This window comes from Musca autumnalis, unplaced genomic scaffold, assembly GCF_047663935.1.
Source record: "Musca autumnalis isolate F117 unplaced genomic scaffold, ASM4766393v1 scaffold_2, whole genome shotgun sequence".
Lineage (NCBI taxonomy): Eukaryota > Metazoa > Arthropoda > Insecta > Diptera > Muscidae > Musca > Musca autumnalis.
Window position 1 is genome coordinate 267,515,049 of NW_027411755.1, and position 20,462 is coordinate 267,535,510.

At 33.3% G+C, this 20,462-nt stretch overlaps 1 protein-coding gene across 11 annotated transcripts in view; it reads right to left on the bottom strand.

The window, feature by feature from the left end:
• Positions 1–302: 302 nt before the first annotated feature.
• The window catches only part of Pde1c (Phosphodiesterase 1c), a 344,920-nt gene continuing 324,760 nt past the window's right edge, over positions 303–20,462 (bottom strand). For all 11 annotated transcript variants that reach the window (XM_073964937.1, XM_073964936.1, XM_073964944.1 and 8 more), the window contains 3 exons: positions 4,319–4,568; positions 3,059–4,247; positions 303–608 (listed from right to left, as the gene is read on the bottom strand). In XM_073964937.1, the coding sequence (XP_073821038.1) occupies positions 547–608; positions 3,059–4,247; positions 4,319–4,568 (1,501 nt within the window). In that variant the 3' untranslated portion in view covers positions 303–546. The remainder of the gene's footprint in view (positions 609–3,058; positions 4,248–4,318; positions 4,569–20,462) is intronic.

Below are 20,462 nucleotides of genomic sequence, written 5' to 3' on the forward strand. Positions count from 1 at the left end.
CAAAATAGTTCAATTCTAATGTGTGTTCATAGGTATGTATGTAAATATCCAAATTTTGTATTTGCATATTTTTGCATACATACATACGTATTATATTTAAGTAATTTTTAATATTTACAGTATTATTCTTATTTTTCAAAATAATTACATACATGGGTTAGGGGTTTTTTATATTTCTTTAATTCAAGCGTATTCATGTGGTGTTTTTGTTTGCCTTGTTGTTTTTTTTTGTTTGTTTTGTAAATAAGATACATTTTAAAATAGGTTTTTTTCTTAATATTTCTCTTTGTTTGCTTTAGTTATTTTTGTAAGTTCAGTAGTAAGTCCTTATAGTAATTATCCAATATTACTAATGCTGTTCATATGGCTTTAATTTCAGGGTCCTTTTGGACGTATTCTTTCTTGTAAAATTAATAGTTTTAATATTTTTTTTTTAATTTAATATGTATTTGAGCTTTTTATCCAAATGTATTTTTGTTTTTCATTTTAGATCAAACAAAGGACGTTTAAATGTTATATTTTCCATTGCATATTACGACCTTTTGTTTAGTTCTCAGGTTGTTTGTCAGCCTCTTCTAATGCCGCTGCTGCAGCTCTGGCTTCGGCATCTACAAAAATAATATAAATTGTTATTAAACATAAATATAAAGAAAATATTATTAATCCTAAAAAATCAGTCCTACCACAAAATGTTGGTAGCAATTTATTGTTGGAAAAAATTAACCCTTTTAAGCTTCACTAAAGGTCTCTTTTTGACCAAAATAGCTAAATTTTAAAAAGTCTCATTCAAACCCGATCGGGGCGCCCTTTAGAATGATTTCGTGAAAATGCGCATATAACCCATACAAATAACTATTATGGGGTGAAGCAAAATTATACAAAAATTATCTGTAAGTAGATCCAGTCGAAATCGGTTATAACGACAGTCAAGGAATTGGGGTTTTGCCTAGTATGTTTGGACGAAATCCGTTTCAGACAATTTGGAGTCGATTTGGCCATATTCGTCTGTCAGGCTGGAGCGCACGATGATTCTCGAATGGATCAACCGATTCGATCTAAAATGACTTTCGTAATAGTTTGTCCAAACTTAGTTTAACTTCGAAGATGGTCTATACCGGTCCACTCCTTCAGGTACCTCTCTCCAAAAGTTCAAAATTTTTGCTAAAATGATTGTAATACTTCTGAGAATCTAAGACTAAGTTCAAAGATGACAACTCCTTCGGAGTGCCAACAATTTCGCCGCAATGCATTTAATGCCTTTTTATACCCGCAGCCCCAAACTTTGTACGTAGCAATATTTATTAAAAAATAGATCAGGATGGAATATGGACTATATCGGACAACTCCTCCTCATGTTTTTTTCGGGAACAAATCCATACTTGCTTAGAGAATGAACCAGAAGCTGTAAAAAGGCCGGTCAGCACCAACTAAAATGACTGATGAGCATGATAACTTCCGAAATTAGTATCCGATTTCATTGAAACTTTGCATATCGTAAAATGTCTTTCAAAAGTAAGTCAACATCCTAGAGGGTTTACATCGGACATTTTCGAACGCATCCATCACAAAAGTTGAACATTTCGCTTAAGCGCAGTCTAAGGGCTGTTTAAAGATCGTTTTAAAATATTTACTGAATATTTACCTGGTGATTCTGTTTTCAGCGAAATTAAGTTTTTCGTGGGCGACTCCATACTTCCTGACCCTAAATTCTACGGTGACCCACTAAATCGGCATCATAAACAAAAAGGAAATGATTCTCAAAATAAGATCCACTTTCCAAAATTAACTATGTTGGCTCATTCCTGCAGGTACCAAAAAATGTAACACTTTTGCGCTTTAAATCAAATTTTATTAGCAACAACTAAGCATTTATTCGGAACGTTCACAATCGTTATGATAAATACCCAAAAAATCTAGATATTTTTCTGGACAAACCCTGAACCCCCTAAATACATAATTTTGGGATTTCGATTGTGTTGCCGGTATCTGAACTCTTCATAAATATATAAATGTCTCAATTCACACTTCGCCGACATGTATATCCCTGTCGACAAAGTCGACGGATGCTTTTTACTTGTTTGTTATAAATCAATCACTGGTATATCGGTATATCTTTCCTACCATATGTGTCCATTGTTTTAAATCCTTATGGACACATATCGTCAATTTACTGAAAGAGTGACACATCTCAAAAATTCAGTTTCGAGAAAAAAACGTTTTAAGTTGAAGATTGCAATTTGACTTCCCAACTTAAAATGGTTACTTCACAAAAAATAAAATAACTACTTGGACCCTATTTTGCAAACAGCTAGCCAGATATCAGTGCTTAATTTCTGTGCAAGATCAAGCATGATTTGAAGTGTTTTAGTGCTTCATAAACTCAAAAAACTTGTTTATTGAGTTATGCAAACTCGTAGTAAATGCGCTGTAACTCGTTGAGTTTTAGAGATATCAGTATGAAAATTTGACACAAGATAAAGTAGAAGTCGTAGAAAAAAATAGAAATGGCTATCTCAGAAAACGCATTTTTTTAATTACGCCACTCTTTGAGTAAATGAGCGATATGTGCATAAAGTTGTCGATCTCTATCTTCGAACATTATGTACCTTCAATATTTTTTAAGTATTCCTGACCACTTATTTGACTTTGGAAAATACAACAAACAGTTGTGAGAAATGTCCCTTCTTCGTCGTTACGTTCGGTAGCAAAAATCAAATATTTTGCGAAAACATGTCATTGCAATCGATATGCCGTGGCAGAAATTGGAGGGTTTAGGGTTTCCACGTTATTTTTTATTTTCTTATTTTAAGTCAGAGAAATTAAGGCCTGCGTACATAAGCTGCCTTGCCTGATTGCCTTGCTTTTCTGCTTCATTTCTGACATAATAAAAATAAAATAATAAAGAAGGCCGAGCAAATTTCGAACTGGTTTGCCCTTTTCTTTTTTATTCTTTTATCAGAAGCAAGCAAGGTAAGCAGGCGAGGCAGCTTATGTACGCAGGCCTTTATACTTCTTCCCTTTCTATAGAATTACAAAGTATCTTTTCAATAACACTAACCTTTTATAGCTTGTTCCTTCCATATTTTCTTGTTGTCCGACAGACACGCAACCCATGGTTTACGAATCGTGAATTTGTGTTTAAATGCAGTTGAACTCGTTCCACCACCACCACCACCTGCTGCGCCCTTACTTTGTGACGTCACTGGCTGTGTTGAGTTGTTAGCATCTTCGGAAGGTTTGCCCTCATTATCTTCGGTTATTGATTCGCAGGTTGGACGATTTTTCAAACTATTTCGACATGTACTACCCGTTGATGGCGGCCCATCAATGGGTACATCTCCAGCATCTATGCTGGCGTTGACATTCTTACACATAGGAGCAATGGGTGCCAAAGAATGCTCCAGCATATCCGCCATAACAGACATACTAGGATCCACAATGAAGTCGATAAAACCAATCTGTGATTCAGCCACCAAAGTGTTATTACGGTCGCACAGTGGACTGAATGGCAGGCCTAGTTCTCTTTCTAGATCACCCTGGCGGAAGAATTCCTCTAGCAATAACATCGTCCAGCGATGATGAAGATTCCAACGTTTGGCAGGATGCGAAATGTCACAGCAATGCAGGACCATGGCCAATGCCTTGGACTTATCGACAGTAGCCTCGTTAAGGGTGAGAAGATTTTTCATGTTTTTCAATTGTTGAAAGTGGAAGGACATATCGGTCGAAAGTACCATATCGATGACGAGGGTTCGCAGTTCCCGGTATTCCTCCCTTGATAGATTTGACAGGACATTACAGTCATCGTCTTTGAGCAAACGGAATGCGGCGCTTATATGATGATTTTCTAAGACGGCTCGATCATTGTACAACAGAGCCGTTTCTGAGCCGGACATAACATGAAAATTGTTGGTGGTGCCTGTGTGCTCGAAATCGTGTATAAGGGCTGCCAAGAGGGTGGCAAATATTTCGAGATCTGTTAGCCAGTTCATTAGTCCCGTTTGGCACAACATGTGGTGGACAGTTTGGGTGACATCTGCTGCATGCAAATTATTGTGATATGGATTGCGATAACGGCAGTAGCCTTCTTCAATGCGATTTAAAAATATTTCCAGTGTAGCGGGTGCAATTTTGAACTTGTGGATTATACCATAACGGTTGAGCAAATCGTAGCCAAGATATTTCACTGGCTGGCCGTTTGCAGCCTCTGCCAAAGCGAAAACATCAAAACACCAGTCGTCCAAAGTCTAGAGAGATTGAAACGAAATATTCATCTGAGAGAGTTGCACACATTTATCAGTTTGCTGAGTGGACTTACCTTTAGCACTTTAACCACTTCGGGAGGAAATGTCATGAGCGCAGTACTCGAAACTCGCCTATAGATACGATCCACAAAAATACCGGCCCGTATGGCATGTGCCACAGATCGGAATTTTGGTTTTTCATCAGTTTTCTTGCGGGTGGTAGCCAACTGTCGCGTAAATGTGGATGCCAACCATTCCCGTACTTCTGGTGGCACAGCATCTGGCTGCACTTCAGATAGTTCGTCATCTTCATCGGCAAGTCGTCTAAGGATTTGAAGGATAAATTGTGGGGTATTTGGGAAATTCGCGGGGAAAGGGAGGAAAAGAAAACAAATATGATTAGTATTTGATTGGAAAACTTCTTGTACAAGGAACTGAAACCGAAAATCAAACAAAAACAACAAATTAAATGTATCAATAAATATGGAAACTAAAAACACTAGGAGCATATTTAGAAAAGCATAATGCCTAAATCAAGTTTTAAATGTTGCTTTAACAGAGAAGCCAAATCAAAAGAAAATATTTTTGGAATTAATAAAACAAATCTGGTTATGTTTAAAGAGTGCTTTTAATGTTATAAAAACTCAATTGCAGGCATGTTAGTGGTTTTGGTTTTGTTTTGATTTGATTTGTCGGTGGTGGTAGGTGTTCCTTTCTGTGCATCTTCCGTTGAATAAAATATTTTAACGCAATAGTGTGTAGGTGTGAGTTTGAGAGTTGTTGCTATTGTGAGTGTGTAATGATTTTGCAAAGCGGAACTACATGGATTGTCGGATATATTAACGATTTTTTTACATCCGGTTGGGTTAATTTCACTGGACGAACACGCTGTTTTTAGAATTGACATAAAATATTTGTATTTAATTCAGTATATATTTCATTCAGCAGATTGACTTTATAATAATTTCTATTAGTTTTTACAACTAATCTAATATGAACTAATTTCTAATGATCATAAACGTATATAAATTCTACAACACATGCTTATAATCACCTTTGACGCTACAAGGTGTATTTGATTAATTATATGCTAATTTTATTATCTGATACTTATGTACATAAATGAACAAACTATTATTTTTTATCCAAGATGAACATATTGCAGAATTGGAGTATTTCAGTTGTAAAATCTAGAAACAATAAAATATATATTTTGAGAAAGGTAAAAAGCTTAACTGAAGTACATACATATGTTACAAATACGATATGTGGTAACCTCTGCTTTTTAAAAATATATTTTCAAAAGTGGACTCGATATAGTATTGACATTTTATTTTTTATTCCATATATTTTATATATTTGCGTATAGCAGCCCAAATACAGATCATACCCATTAGCTCTGTTCCTATAATGTTTTAATATGATCAAAATACAAAAATTGGCAAATTCGTCCAGAAGAAAATGGAAGAGAATCACATTTTGATTTTCATTTTCTTAGAGTACGTTTGCACTGGCGCTTAGTATCCTGATAATTACCATTTCTTGAGTTTGATGACTGATGTTTGCATACATTTTACGTCGAACCAAATAAATATAGCGCCATTCAATGGTAATAAATGTCAGTATTAACGTACTCTTAAGTTTGGGTACAAGTCAAGCCAGTTTATGGAGTACAGGTACGCTTTTGCAGGTTCTTCTCATATCTTCTGTTAGCCAAATTTGATAGAGTAGAAACTAGTAGCATGTTTGCTGGCATCTGATTGATACGTTGACTTCGACATTTCAGCCAGATTGTATGCAGTTTAGGCAAATGTTGTGAGATGTGAGGTTAATGGAAACCCTACACGTTTCAACACTTATTCGCACCAACAAACTGGGAAATGCCGCGAGCAAAATTACATAATGTAATTTTGGACAAAAACGGGAATACATACTCCCGTCATATCATTTTGAATATTTTTCAGAATTATTAATGATACAAAACGCAATTACTTTTTCGTCTCCTGGTGGGTGAGTATAATTTGTTTATTTTAGCACTTTTAACCATTTTCGCCGTTTGTGTCACCTTATATTGGCCTTGCAATGGAGTTTAATAGGATTACTTTGGATATATATATATATATATATATATATATATATATATATACAGTATAATCTCGATAATCCGGACACCACATGTTTTGGCGGTGTCCGGGTTACCGAGTAGCTACGAAAAACACATATTTTTGTGTTTAAATTATAAATTAATTAATTCTTAGTTGATACGTGCTGACATGTTGCAAAATATTTTGATTTTGGTGTTTCTTTGGAAAAGCCGAAAAGTGAGTATGGGAATACTAGACACTTAAAGAGTTCGGTTTTTCGCTAAAAAGGCATCATTTCAAAAACTGAGAAGCCAATTGATAATTCCCTTCGCCGGGATGAAATCATGATATTGGTAGCGATCAGTAAAATTTTGCAACACTGTCAGTTCGTTTTGAAAAACATTACTCTCTGTAATAGAGGGTAATAAATGAAGTTGAGCCAATGGGGGAATACTCCACTCAAACAATCGATTATAAATTAATTTAAAATTTATTCAATAAAAACATTTAATTTAACATAAACGAGTTCTTACATAAATCAAATGAATAAGTTATCAAAAAATCGAATGTGAAAATATATACAGTATATTAAGATTTTGACTATTTGAAGTCTGAGAACAATGACATCATCGGAATCATTTATTTCTATTGACAATAAGGTGAAAATGTTACTTTTTCTGGAGAAGTGCGGCGTAATCTGCAGGAAAATTTAACACCGTGCCGCCGTAGTACAATGGTAAGCATCCCGCCTTGCACACTTTATACCCGGATTTGATTTCCAGGTGAGGAAACATTACATTTTCAACGATGGCACAAGTACCTCTCCGCGTAATATTGGCGACTTTTCCCAGATAATTTCTGTAAAAATTAGATCTCATAGCATTGAGCTACTATCATTGAAATGAGATAAGTATCACTTTTCGCTTCGGGGATGTTTTTGGGGAAAATATATAACATAGCCTTAAATTGATTTTAAAAGACAAGTTTTGTTAACAAGAACATAAAAATTATTGGAATGATTCTTATTTTCTATTATTCTTTTAGAAAAGCCTTGAATTATTTGCCAAATAAAATTTGCAACTACTTTTCTGGGCTTAAGGCAACCATTTCGTCTTCTATAATAGTAAATTGGTTAATGAATATTTTAAACGATTTTGGATCTTTTGTCTTTCTTCTATTGCAGAGTTGTATGTTTAGATGTTAACTCGTTCCTTAGCAAACTCATGACCTGATTCAGAATATATTATTTTCATCTGTCACATTTTTTGAAATTTTAGGATAAGTGGTCGGACGATTTTCTCTTGCCCAACTCTCTATTGCAATTACAACCCAAAAACTCGGAACAAAATTATTTTCCTGAGGAGTTTGTATTGAAAAAGTGAATTCTAGCAAAGTCCAACACACCCAACCAATATGCTACGATCGTTTCGCTGGTGGTTTAATTCAGCTTATCAGGCATATCGGAAGTGAATGGCTAGAAGACAAAGGCTGATTTTTATAACTTCTATTTATACAACCATTATTACAAATTTGCAGATATGAGTTATTTTTGAAGCCTTTTTCTTACCAAGTCAACCTAGTGTCTTGTCTAGATTAATTTCAATACAAACTCGTTAGGTCTTGTTAGCTCGATTAAAATTCAATTAATTAAAAACTTTCATAAATAATGACCTTCGCTCGAATAAGGAAACAACAAATAAAAAATATATTCCTTTTGGCATTGAAGCCAGTTACAATCAAATTCATTCAGCACTTCGAGTTATTTTACGTCTGAATTGAATTGTCAGCTTTTCAAATGTTTTAAAGCGTACGAAAAAACATGGACATAATTGTTTTGTAACATAAATGCTATTTATTTATTTTATTTGAATATATTTATTATAATTATAAATTATAATAAAGAAAAATTACAAAAAGCACTATCAATAAAAGCTATCGGCTACATAAATGCTAAAATCAAGGCATATTGAATAAATAGGTAGTGGTGTCACACAGCTGTTCGATTATGACACCACTTTGTAAAAAAATATTTTTGTTGTAATTTCCCCCAACAACATATGTAACATATTGACATAATATATTCCAAATATGCTGATGCCATCACCTTTTCAATATGTCTTGACTAAAATCAATATGCATGCCAATAGATGTAATTTTCAAGAATTTCAAAAATATTGTTAATATTTATGCTCTTTTCCACATCCTGCCAGAGAGAGAGAGTCTAGTATTTTTGAAAATTTGACAATATTTTCCTTTATAAAATCATAAAAAATTAAAAATATTAGGTTCTTGCAGGTTATGGAACAGAGTAGTAATGAATTATAGTGAATGGAAAATCTCTACAAGAGGTTACCAATACTTATGCCGGCTAATGTAAGTACATCAAAACATGCGATCGATTAGCTCATATTCCAAGATAGATCATTACTGAACTTATTACTTATCCAACCAACGCACTAAAGGCCCAAAGGCAAGTTTCTGAGACAAAAACTCTATTTTTCAAGTCATATATTTGAATTAGATTAGATTATTGACACTTTGGACCACTTAATAAGAAAAAAACATTTCAACCTGACAACGCTTCATGATCACATACCGGGCTGTCAAAGTTGTTACATCTAACATTGTAAAATTTTAGAACAAAATTGTTTCGCTCGACAATTAAACACGCTTAAAATAATTAACACATTTTTATAAAGGAAAATGCGTGGAAAGTTATGCTTAGTAAGATTGTGATTGAGAATTGAAAAAAGTTAGACGCGATAAAGAATTGTTGTCGCAGACATGTGATGAGTTTTTTGTGTGGTTTTTATTATAGCTTATATTTTCTTGGGAGTAGAACTCTCGGTATCGCCAGGTATCCGCAAAACCATATATATGTGGTAGAGGGTAATGGTAGGTACTACATGTGTAGAAAAATTTATCAGCGTATGGCCGCGTAAACTTATAGAAACCTATTAATAGATAGGGTGACACATAAAAATTTGGAGTAGGACTTGTCAATATGACATAAGTCGCCAAATTTGATAATTGTCCTTATCGAGTTATACCAAGCATTGAAATCTTTCTGTTCAAAATCTCTTAATTCAGTAACTGGGACTACAAACACCTACTACATTTAAAAATCTTAACCTTTTATTATAAAGTATTCAAAAATCGGACGCGATCGTGGTAATCTACTTCCAAATCATCAATTAATGATGGAGATCACAATTACTATTGTATTGTATACCAATACGTCTAATAATCTCTGAGATTTCGCGTTTGGCTAAAATCCGTTGTTGGGGAGGTCCCCAAGATCTATTCTAAGACCTAAAGAATCTACAGTCAAAGTTTTATGAAATTCAGTTTAGCCATTTCAGAGGATTTATATTTCCAACATCATGGCAGACCGGAATAATTTTCTATCAGCAGAACCAAATTTTCCGGACGTGATTTTTAATTGAACAGGATTTACCATATCAAATTTTAAAGCGATCAGATGCAAATTGTGACCTTTGTGCGGCTTAAATATAAAATCGGGTAAAATCGGTTGAACCATATATATGAAAGCTATATCCATATCTAAACCGATTCTTCCAAATTTTCCAGATGTATTTTTATGCTCATTATAAACATCGATTTGAAAGGTCCAGCAGCTTCCAGTGACTTGTTGCCTCAAAAACCTGTCATTGGGTCCATAGTGCAACGGTTAAGTAAATAAATATCAAATACTTCATCATTTTGTTGAAATTTTGATGGTGTATTGATTTATGCGTTGTGAAAGTGGTTTATCCAACTTCAGCTGTGGAAAAATTACGCAATATAAGTTATAAAACAGATTGCAATCTTTGTTTGTTCTTGCAAGAAATGTCCATCAAATAACTGCATTTTTTGTAAATAGATAATGAGCAGTAAATAAATGTTTGGAAACTTTTAGAATTTCTCAAATGGGATGAAAAGTGAGAAGTAAAGGGCAAGATGTTTTTGCTACAACAAAATAAAAGTTTATCATATTGTTGCATTAACAAGTGTATTTGATTCCCCCCACAATCTCAAACTAATAGTACGTCTGTATATGGGTATAATACATACATACAACAAATGCTTTAACTTTTAGAATACCGATGGGGGAATACTGTTGCATACAAAACTAAGCATTTTTCCGAAGATTGTGTAAGGAAATACATTAAAAACCGCATTCGTTTATCTTTTCCTTAAAGCGAATGATGAGTCGAAGGAAAGTATTGCAGGAAGTATGAGGAGAATAAACAATTTAAAACTTTACAGATTACAAAGTACTTTGAACCACATTACGTTTTTGGAAAGAGAAAGACACAAATTCCTTCTACTACAACTCTGTTGAAACAATGATTTGGTCCAGAACATGCAAGAATCTAGTATTTTTTTAGAAATCTTTATAAATTTGAAAAGATTTGCATGTTTTTACCCACTAAAGTGGTTTCATTGAAAACAATTTCATGATATTATGCGTTCATAGATCGAGTTCCCCACTACAGCATTTTCATAAAATTACTATAGTATGAAACTCGATCTAAGAACGCATAATTTCGTGATTTTTCTTTCATGAAACTAGTAATTCTCCGCAGATAGGATAAGTTCACCAATAGTCGGCACTTTAAGGATTTGCCAAATTTTTCCAACTGCAATGAACATAAACTTATTTTCTTCGAAATTTTGTTTCCGATTTCCGATGACATAAACAAATTTTGAATTATTTTCTTATAAAACTTGTGAAATTTGCGAATTTAGTAAAATAGTGCTTTTTGCTAGTAGTCGGCACCATTTTCCAGTTGTCGGCATGAAAGTCGGCACATTGTATTTTAGTAAAGGATTTGTATTATTTTAAATAACAAAAAACATACTTTTACACAAATAATTTAAATGTTATCCCCTGTTTTTGTAACTTATTTTTGTTCGTTCGTCTATATTCGTAATCATTTAGGGATCCATACCTCAGCCCACAGATGACTTACAGACTTAATATTTCGTAGATGAGTTCCATATATAGTTAAGAATTCCTCATTTAAAAATCAGCTTCTACATTTGTGCTAAGGCTAGTAAATCGATCTACAAAATTTGACAATTCGTATAAGAAGAATATTTTTTTACAAAAATAGGGGGTTTATTCATATCACTTTTAATAAGTGAATAAATTAAAACTTTAAAGATTTTGCTAAAATTTGGATTTCCTTTTAAGTTATTCTTTTTATTTATGCATTTTTTGCATTATTAGTACACATTCTAATTAATTGTGCATTAAAAACATAAGAAAATTTAAATATATAGTCGCCGACTATTACCCAAATGTCTGCATTCAACAATGTACTCACATCAAACTATGCCTAAAATCATTTAAAACTAATTACTTATTCAAGTTTTTTTTTTTTTTTGTTAAATAGACTTTATAGTATTTATTTTTTAGAATTTTGTGCTACACATTTTTCACCTCATGTCGACTTCTGGCAACCTTTACATTTTGTTGTACCTAAAAATGGCAGAATTACAAATATTTTGTTATAATTTATTTTCCTAATGTGTTCTTTTGAATATCCTCTACCATCACAACAACAATTTTATTGCAAATTTATTCATTTTAATATAATTTCAGGCTTTATTATGTTGACGTCTCCACTATTTTTTTCTTAAGAGACATGCATTTTCCGATATAATAAAAAATCAAATTATTTGAGTTCAAATAGAAAAGATGCCGACTACTGGTACATGCCGGACTTAAGAACATTACCCCAAAATTTCAGACAAATTGTCATAAAATGTCATATACATATGTATACACTATCAAATTGGCTTGCCCAGCCGATGAACTCCTTCTGTACATGTGTGCTTGATAAGTATGTAGCAAAGCACTCAATCAGCATTCAATCTGAAACCGAAATCTTCAAAGTTTCCTCTAAAATGAATGAACATAATTTTTTTCTATTTCTTTACAAACGCAATGTTTTTTTTTTCAAAATTTCTTTTTGACAATTTTGAAAATAAGGGGTCGATTTTGCATCACCACTAAACTTGAGTTTCGTTGTCAATTGTCAGCACAACTGAGATGAAATGTTGTATCATTGTTATCAACCCAACTGGGTTGTCGATAAACGTGTTATCGATCAGTATTTTTTCAAACTTGTGAACTCTATATTTATCCAAAAGGCACAATTCGCCAAAAAAAACTGTTTTAAAAGATAAGTTCAGTGGAATTATTTTTTGATGATGAAGAAAATGTACAGGACATGACATCTATTAGAAGAAATTTGAGGGACAAGTCGAATCCATTGGAATTGCCGTCTGCACTGTAAGTTGAAGCTTATGTTGGAAAGATCTGTATAATCATTAAATTGTTTTAGGTTTAAGGCGTATTTTCGATTGAAAAGGATGTAGTAGTTTACATTGTGGAAACGTTAAAGTATGACTTCAATGTAAGTTACAGATCAACAGCAATACCCCCACTTTTAAAAGTGTGCATTGCGTTGAGATTTTTTGCGGAGGGAACTTTCCAAAAGTCCCATGACAATGATTACAACAATTGCATGGCTCAATCTACATTGTCGATCGTATTGAAGGAAGTTGTCCACTTGATAGAGGACAAATTGTGCCAAAATTATTGGATCGTTTCGAAATTGTCGGAGGTGGAAAAAAGACAAAACAAAAATCATTTTTATTCAAAAACGAATTTTTTTAACAATTGTTGATTAATTACATGATTAATTAATTTTGTGTATCAAAAATATTAAAAAAAAATTAATTGATAAGTTGAGTGCAACTTATCAATTATTTTTTTTTAATATTTTTGATACACAAAATTAATTAATCATGTAATTAATCAACAATTGTTAAAAAAATGTTTTTTTCCTTTCAATTTTACTTCTTGTTTCTTCGAAAATATTCACTGCAACTGAAAATAACTGGTTGCTGAAAAATAGCCGGTTCGTCAACTGAGATTCACAACTCCAGTTGAAGGTTGCCATACATAAAGTAATTTTGACAACTGACAACTCCACTCAACGATAATTGCTATCGACAATCGACCCCTAAATTTGTCCCAATTTACATTAGGCGAGTTTACTTGCGGCAATTGTCAGTTTGTGGGTGGGAGAGGGTGTTGAGAGGCAAAGGGTTACCATATACCTCACCTCTCTCTCCATCAAACTGACAATTGCCGCAAGTAAACTCGCCTAATGTAAATTGGGACTTATATTCATCGGATTGACTGAGCTTCATTTTAAAAATCAAAACTGTTTTGATTTTCCTCAATCCGTAAAATTCACACACACGTTCTCATATTTTGAAAAATGTACACATACTCACAGTTTATACAGTTGGACACTAGTCCCAGCTGATTGTTATGTTTGCTGTCAAAAACATTATTGTGATTTAAAATACAAAGAAACTTAAATCACAATAATGTAAAATCTATTATGTTTGTTGTCAAAAGTTGTTAACAGAACTCTGAATGGCCGACCTACATACTACTACAAATATTGACATACAAATTTTATAGTGTATGGGCCGTTTAAGGTTTTTGGATCAAATGGAAGAAAATAAAAAAAATTAAAAAAAAACTTTGTCTTTTTGGACCACCCTAATGTACATATATTTTTAAATTCCCTTGGATTTTTTTCGAACATTTTCGCTTTGTTTTCCATTAGTATTTAAATAAAAGCGCCTCAGTAGCAGGATATTAATTTTTACAAATTCCAATAGATACATACATAGGTAAATTTTTTTCTCCTGAAGATCGGTTATAGAGTTGTCCATACAGAACTCCACAGTATACATATAAATAAGTTGATATTTACCTTTATAATACTAAGGCATTTATTTATTCAAATAAAGCAACTATCTCTTCTACGTACTTCTTCATACCTCCTTAGAGTATGAACGATTGTTCACTCAATTGATTTTTTATTTATTTCTGTGGTTATTTCTGATTTTTTCTTTTCTAACACAATTTTATAATGCATTTAAACTTTAATTTGCATTTGACTACGGTGTTTTGATTTAGAATAAAAACAAAAACTTGTGCAGATCTTTCTAGGTATTCTTAAACATTTTTATAACACTTTCCTTCTGCCATCGAAATTTAACATTTAGGATATGAGTAATTTCAAACGTTGTCCTGAAGCAAGCGTTAACACACACACAAACACAATTCAATAGGCGCTTCACTGGAAAAGTGAATTCCTTTTTTTCAAAAAAATTGTTGAAATATCAGAAGAATTTCACACCTTTTTTTCGACTCCTTGGCTCGATATTGAATTATGAACTGAATTAATTCCACGGTTATTATACTGTTACGACTATTTTCACGTCTTAGGCGACTCATGTCGCTGCTGCACTTTAGCACAAACACAAAAATCTTCACAATATTTAAATCGTTTGTTGTTGGACTAACAGATTTCAAATATATACATTAGACGTAAACGCTCGTCTAGCGGATTATTGAAAATATAAAAAGCGGTTGTGACATTTCACTGTGTTTCATAATTTCCACGCACATCCTGTTCACCAAATGGTGATTCAAAATTGAATATTAATTTTTATTTGATCTGATGCGTGATCTATTATTTAGATAGGGTTTTAGTGATTTATATGACAATTGTAAATAAATATTTATGTATACATATTATGTATTCCGTACAACCGTTGACCGGGTTATTGCTTGCTATTTCTGACTCGATAGTCCAAAGTTTGAATTTAAACTAATTGCTGGCAAAAATGTAGCTTCATGAACCATCCATCCATCCATCTTTTAGAATGTCCACGAATTTAGTTTATTTCTTTTGAGAGTAATTAAAGAAATACACTTTCCCACTCCCACCGTCCAAAGCTCAAATTCTACGTCAGTTATTATCTGTTACTCTTTCAGTGGCGCAAATTTGTTTCGTTTTTATTTTGCAATACAGTGGCCTGCTCACGCGATTAACGTTATAAATTTGTTGCTATAAGGATTCCATAAGAAAAGGATATCAATTATGTTGCCACAACGCGAACGATATTTAGTACATCTATTCCTTTCGTACACTATCGTGCAGAGGACAGTGCCATCCAATTGTTCGTTTAGTTGCTTTGGGCTTTTCTGCTGCTTTGGCATTTTGGCCCATAAACACCACCAACTAACCAACAACATCAACAAAAAAGAAATGCTATCGGGTCATGAAATGTCATCCGAAATCCTAAAAGCAAATAAATTTTTATTGTTACTTAGGTTCTGTTGTTGTTGTTATTATTATTGCTGGTATGTACTACTATTGCGATGGCTCTTCCATTAATTGGCTGCGAGTTCTAGTCACAACAACAGGAATGAATAATAATCTCAAGGAAAGACACACTGAAGAGGTTTGGGGGAAGGTGTTTTTTGCTAGTTGACCCAAAGACTGTTATCTTTAATTTAACGCAAGCAAACATGCATATTCCAAGAAAACAAGTAAGCTTCGGAGGGCAAACGGAAACCAGTATAAAGTGGCCCTCTAGAACTTTCATTTTCGGTATTTGCATGTTTGTGGCATTTTCCTCAATTTTTTTCAGAAATGAAACAAATTTGGTCAATTTAATCGAAATCAACATACATATATTATGTCCTTGGAAGAAAAAATTAAGATCTCTTCAACACAAAGTTCAAAACATCGACTTTATGAAATCAAACCTTACATGAATTCCAAATGATAGTCAAAAGCATAAAATCATACTTTTTTCATTTACAACATTGTTTTCCAGTGAAATTTAAGCTGATTTGAAAGGTGACCTTCCAGAGAAGTATAAAAGATAATAAAGTAATGCAAATAGACAAACAAACCTTCGCATAATCTCCTAATGATACCTGATAATGTAAAAAGGCCATCAAACTTTTTCAAACGAGCATCCAGTGTCATTGGGCATCAACATTCATTTTTATGCCTCCATAACGTTTGCTCAAATGGAAACAACAATGGCCGACATACCAAGGAAACCTTATTCCTTAATGGTGCTGAACATTAAATGGAATATGAATAATGGTATTCCTATGGTATGATAGTTATATTTCGTTGCACAATCACATCCTTTCTACGACTGTGTTCTCATGATTAAGGATAGTAGCTGTCTGTCCTGTTAACTGATATTCTATGAAATTGTTTCAGAAAACTTCATTAAAGTTTAATAGTATTAAGGCAAAAAACTACAGCAAAACTGTAGTTGTACTTCAAATAGTCAGTATATCCTAACAAACCGTATATGTTACATATGGTAAAAACCAAAAATGTTTTACAATCGATGAATCCGAGTTTGACCCTTTCAGAATTCGCGAACTGTTTACATATTCTATATGGTATGAGTGAAATTTATTAAAATGAAGAGTTTTAGAAGGTGTCACACAATGTCGACCATCGAAATTAATATACGTGGAATCTATGTTGGCATCAATGTTGAAAAATGGGTTGAAGCCAACAAGTTTTTTATGCTCCCTTTTAACTTCTGGCTTAACCATACAACAAGATAGACTTAAAGAATACTCTTTGGGCAACTACGAGTAGTGTATAATTATTCGATACATCCACTGCATCCACCTAAAATTGATGCTGACATTTTGAAACCGGAATTTCGTGGTTTTTTGCATAATCCGGACGCGCAACAGGATAACATTCTTTCAGAGAGATCTTTCTTTCAAAAATAACTCACATGGACGGAATGTGTCTACCAGGAATAAAGATATAAGATATATCAGGAAAAATGTCTAAAATTGTCTTTTTCATTTAAAAAAAAATAAAAAAAATTTTGATACTACATCAATGATTTTTGGTACATAGATTAAGAAAAAAATCAGCATTCCAAATCTGTTTTCGTTACTAACTTTGATCGTAGCGCGCAAACGATATGACTGTTTTAATTATGATAATTAGAAAAAATTCTAAAAAAATCGCGGCTTAATATAGTTAGCTGTTATATCCTATTATCGTGAACTGAATTCGTAACCTTTGCGATGATGCAAAAAATAATCGCAAAGTCTCATATAAACCGCGTAATTATGAAAATGACATGATGCGCATCTGATTTTCCAACACAGCGAACCAATCCCTCTTATTTGATGTACAGTTGTCAAATTCTATTTGGCGACCACGATGTAGAATCAGCTGCATATTAGGGTGCAAAATACAGTAAAATGGTCATAATTTCCGCGAAGTTAATTTACATTTTATGCGCATCCGATTTCAATAATCACCATTAAAAAATACATCATTCTATGCCGTTTCAATGCGATCCATCAAGAACCGTGGATGTAGCATCGCACTCAATTTTTAGAAAAAATTTATTATATCTCTGGATTTACGAGAGTTTTTAAATATTGGAAATTGCGAGTACTATAATCAAAAAATAAGCTTTTAGGGAAATCCAGCAGCGCGTCCCGATTAGAGCAAAAATTCAAAAAACCCCATTTTTCTGGTTTCAAAATGTCAGCATCCGTTTGAGGTAGATACAGTGGATATATTAAAAAATCATACATTAGAAACTTCAACTCTTAAGTGTACTCTTTAACTTCTCCTTTCAGCATTAAGCTCTACATTGTGTTGTAAAAGCACTAATTGGAAAATAACATAATGAAACTAGTTTTCTTCAACGATTTTTTCCGATTTTTTACATTAGTACGACCACAGCTTCCGCTCAAATTATTATTTTAAGAAACCCCTCGGTGAATCGGGCTAAAACAGTTAATTTTACCGAAATGCGGTCAAAAGTTATGGTATAGTAAAACTGATCGCGAGTTACAATACCCCATACCTCAGTTTCAACATAAGTTAATTTTGTACAAAAAGCTTGATATTTTAATTTCTTTTCCAATTTTTACACAATGGTTTTGGTCCATTTTACCCGCTAAAAACTATCTAATCTTCATGTAAAATTGCAAGTTCGTTCCTGTCATAAGCTCACACCTTATTTAAAATTTCGCGCTGATCGGACTATGATTGCGACCTACAGAGCGGATAAAAATTCGGATAAACATTTTGTTTTTGGTCCATTTCACCCTCTAAATATTTCACGATCATCACCAGTAACAATAGCGATCTATTCTGATGTGAAACCGACCCCCATACCAAATTTCGTGACGATCGGTCCATAATTGCGGCCTGGAGTTTGATTACAATTTATAATGTCTTATTATCTCGTCGAGATATGAAAAATGGCATATAACATTGAGGGTCTACGGCGAATATTTCGCGATGTTACAAGCAAACGGAGCTATCAACCAACTGCGATCCATCTGGAACTGTACAATAATATCAACAAATACAGAAATAAGTATTTTCAAATCGAACGTTTTATTCGTACTGCTCTACGGATGCGAAACTTGGCTGACAACTCAAAGCTACAGTCATTTACAAACCGATGCACAGTGGTCCCACTTGTATGGAAAGGAGTGCCAAAAATAGTTCTAATCGAGTTATCGCCTCGAAATCTTAAATATAGTTTTTTAACGAGCCCAAAAGGGAGAAAAACAAATTTAATGGATGTAGGTCCACATTTGGATGTAGCCCCCATATAAAGATACCCCCGACTTTTTTATATTTTGACGATTTTAGCCAAATTTTCCAGTCGATTTGGCTGTAATTTTGCATTTTGTGTTCTGAGGGAACAACATACCACCTTGCAAGAAATGTTCAATATACATAGGTCCACGTTTAGGTATAGCTCCCATATAAACGTACCCCCTATGTTCGGTATTTTGACTATTTTAGCCAGACTTTTTAACAGTTGGCTGTAATTTTGTATATTAACTTCGCAGAGAAGATCATACGTCCATGCAAAAAATGTTCAATATAGGTCCAACTTTAGGTATAGCTCCCATGTAAACGTACCTCACGATATTCGGTATTTTCACGATTTTAGCCAAATTTTCCAACCGATTTGGCTGTAATACTGGATAATACAAATTTAATGTGTTTAGAGAATATTTATTTCAATCGCAATCAAATTTGTCGACATAAATTTTTCGATTTTTGTCCACGGGCGGAACCACAGTGCGATGTCTTCGATACATAATGAAAATATGGTGGCCAAATGTTATAAGCAATTCCGATCTCTACCAAAGGGTCAATACCGATCCAATAACAACAATCATAAAAAGAAGAAAATTGAGAAAAAATAACTATGAATTATGTTGCCAAGCCCTAGATTGGAATCCTCAAGGTTGCAGGAAAAAAGGAAGACCTACTAAAAACTCCTGGAAAAGAATTCTTATGAAGGAGTTGGAATCCGTCGGGAAATCATGGAGTGAAGTAAAAGCAATAGCGAATGACAGATCATCCTGGAAGATGCTTGTAGAGGCCCTATGCTCCTCAAGGAGTTAAGCGGAAAAGACAAAGAAGAAGACATGAATTTTTAGCAAAACAAACTTATAATACCCTTCCCACATTATAATACCCTAAGCACATTTCAAATTTTTATTTGTTACTATTTGTAAAGTTGATATTAGTCGAATATCCTGGGATGAAGTATGTTTCAACAAAATGTGTTGCTTCGATAAAGTCCAGTTATATATTTTTTATAATATCTTTTTCAAAAAGCCCGAAATTTGAACGGTTTGAAGTGTTTCACGTAAATAGCACATTTATTAATAATTTGAGTACCACTGCAAATTTTGAATGCTACTGTTACGATTCTTTAAAATTGGAACAAATAAAAGTCATTTCAAGTTAAAAAAGCAAACGATGCCTTTAATACTGGGGAATTAAGACGTTTTGAAGCCTGCGGCCTTCAATTGTCTATATTACGTTAAAAATTTGCGATTTCTATAGCCATTTTTAATATTTTTAATAACAATGTTTATGTTATTAAGTCCCAATTTACATTAGGTGAGTTTACTTGCGGCAATTGTCAGTTTGATGGAGAGAGAGGTGAGGCATATGGTAACCCTTTGCCTCTCAGCCCCCTCTCTCACCTACAAAACTGACAATTGCCGCAAGTAAACTCGCCTAATGTAAATTGGGACTAAGTATTTTATATGTATACATTAGACCGACCCAAAAATTTTTTTTTTGATTGGAACTCGTACCCCCCTAATCTTTTCCTAATCTTTATATGTGAGCATAAATCTGGGTTTTAGTGAATTTTCGTGAAAATGCACCTTTTGTCCCCATACAAATTACATACT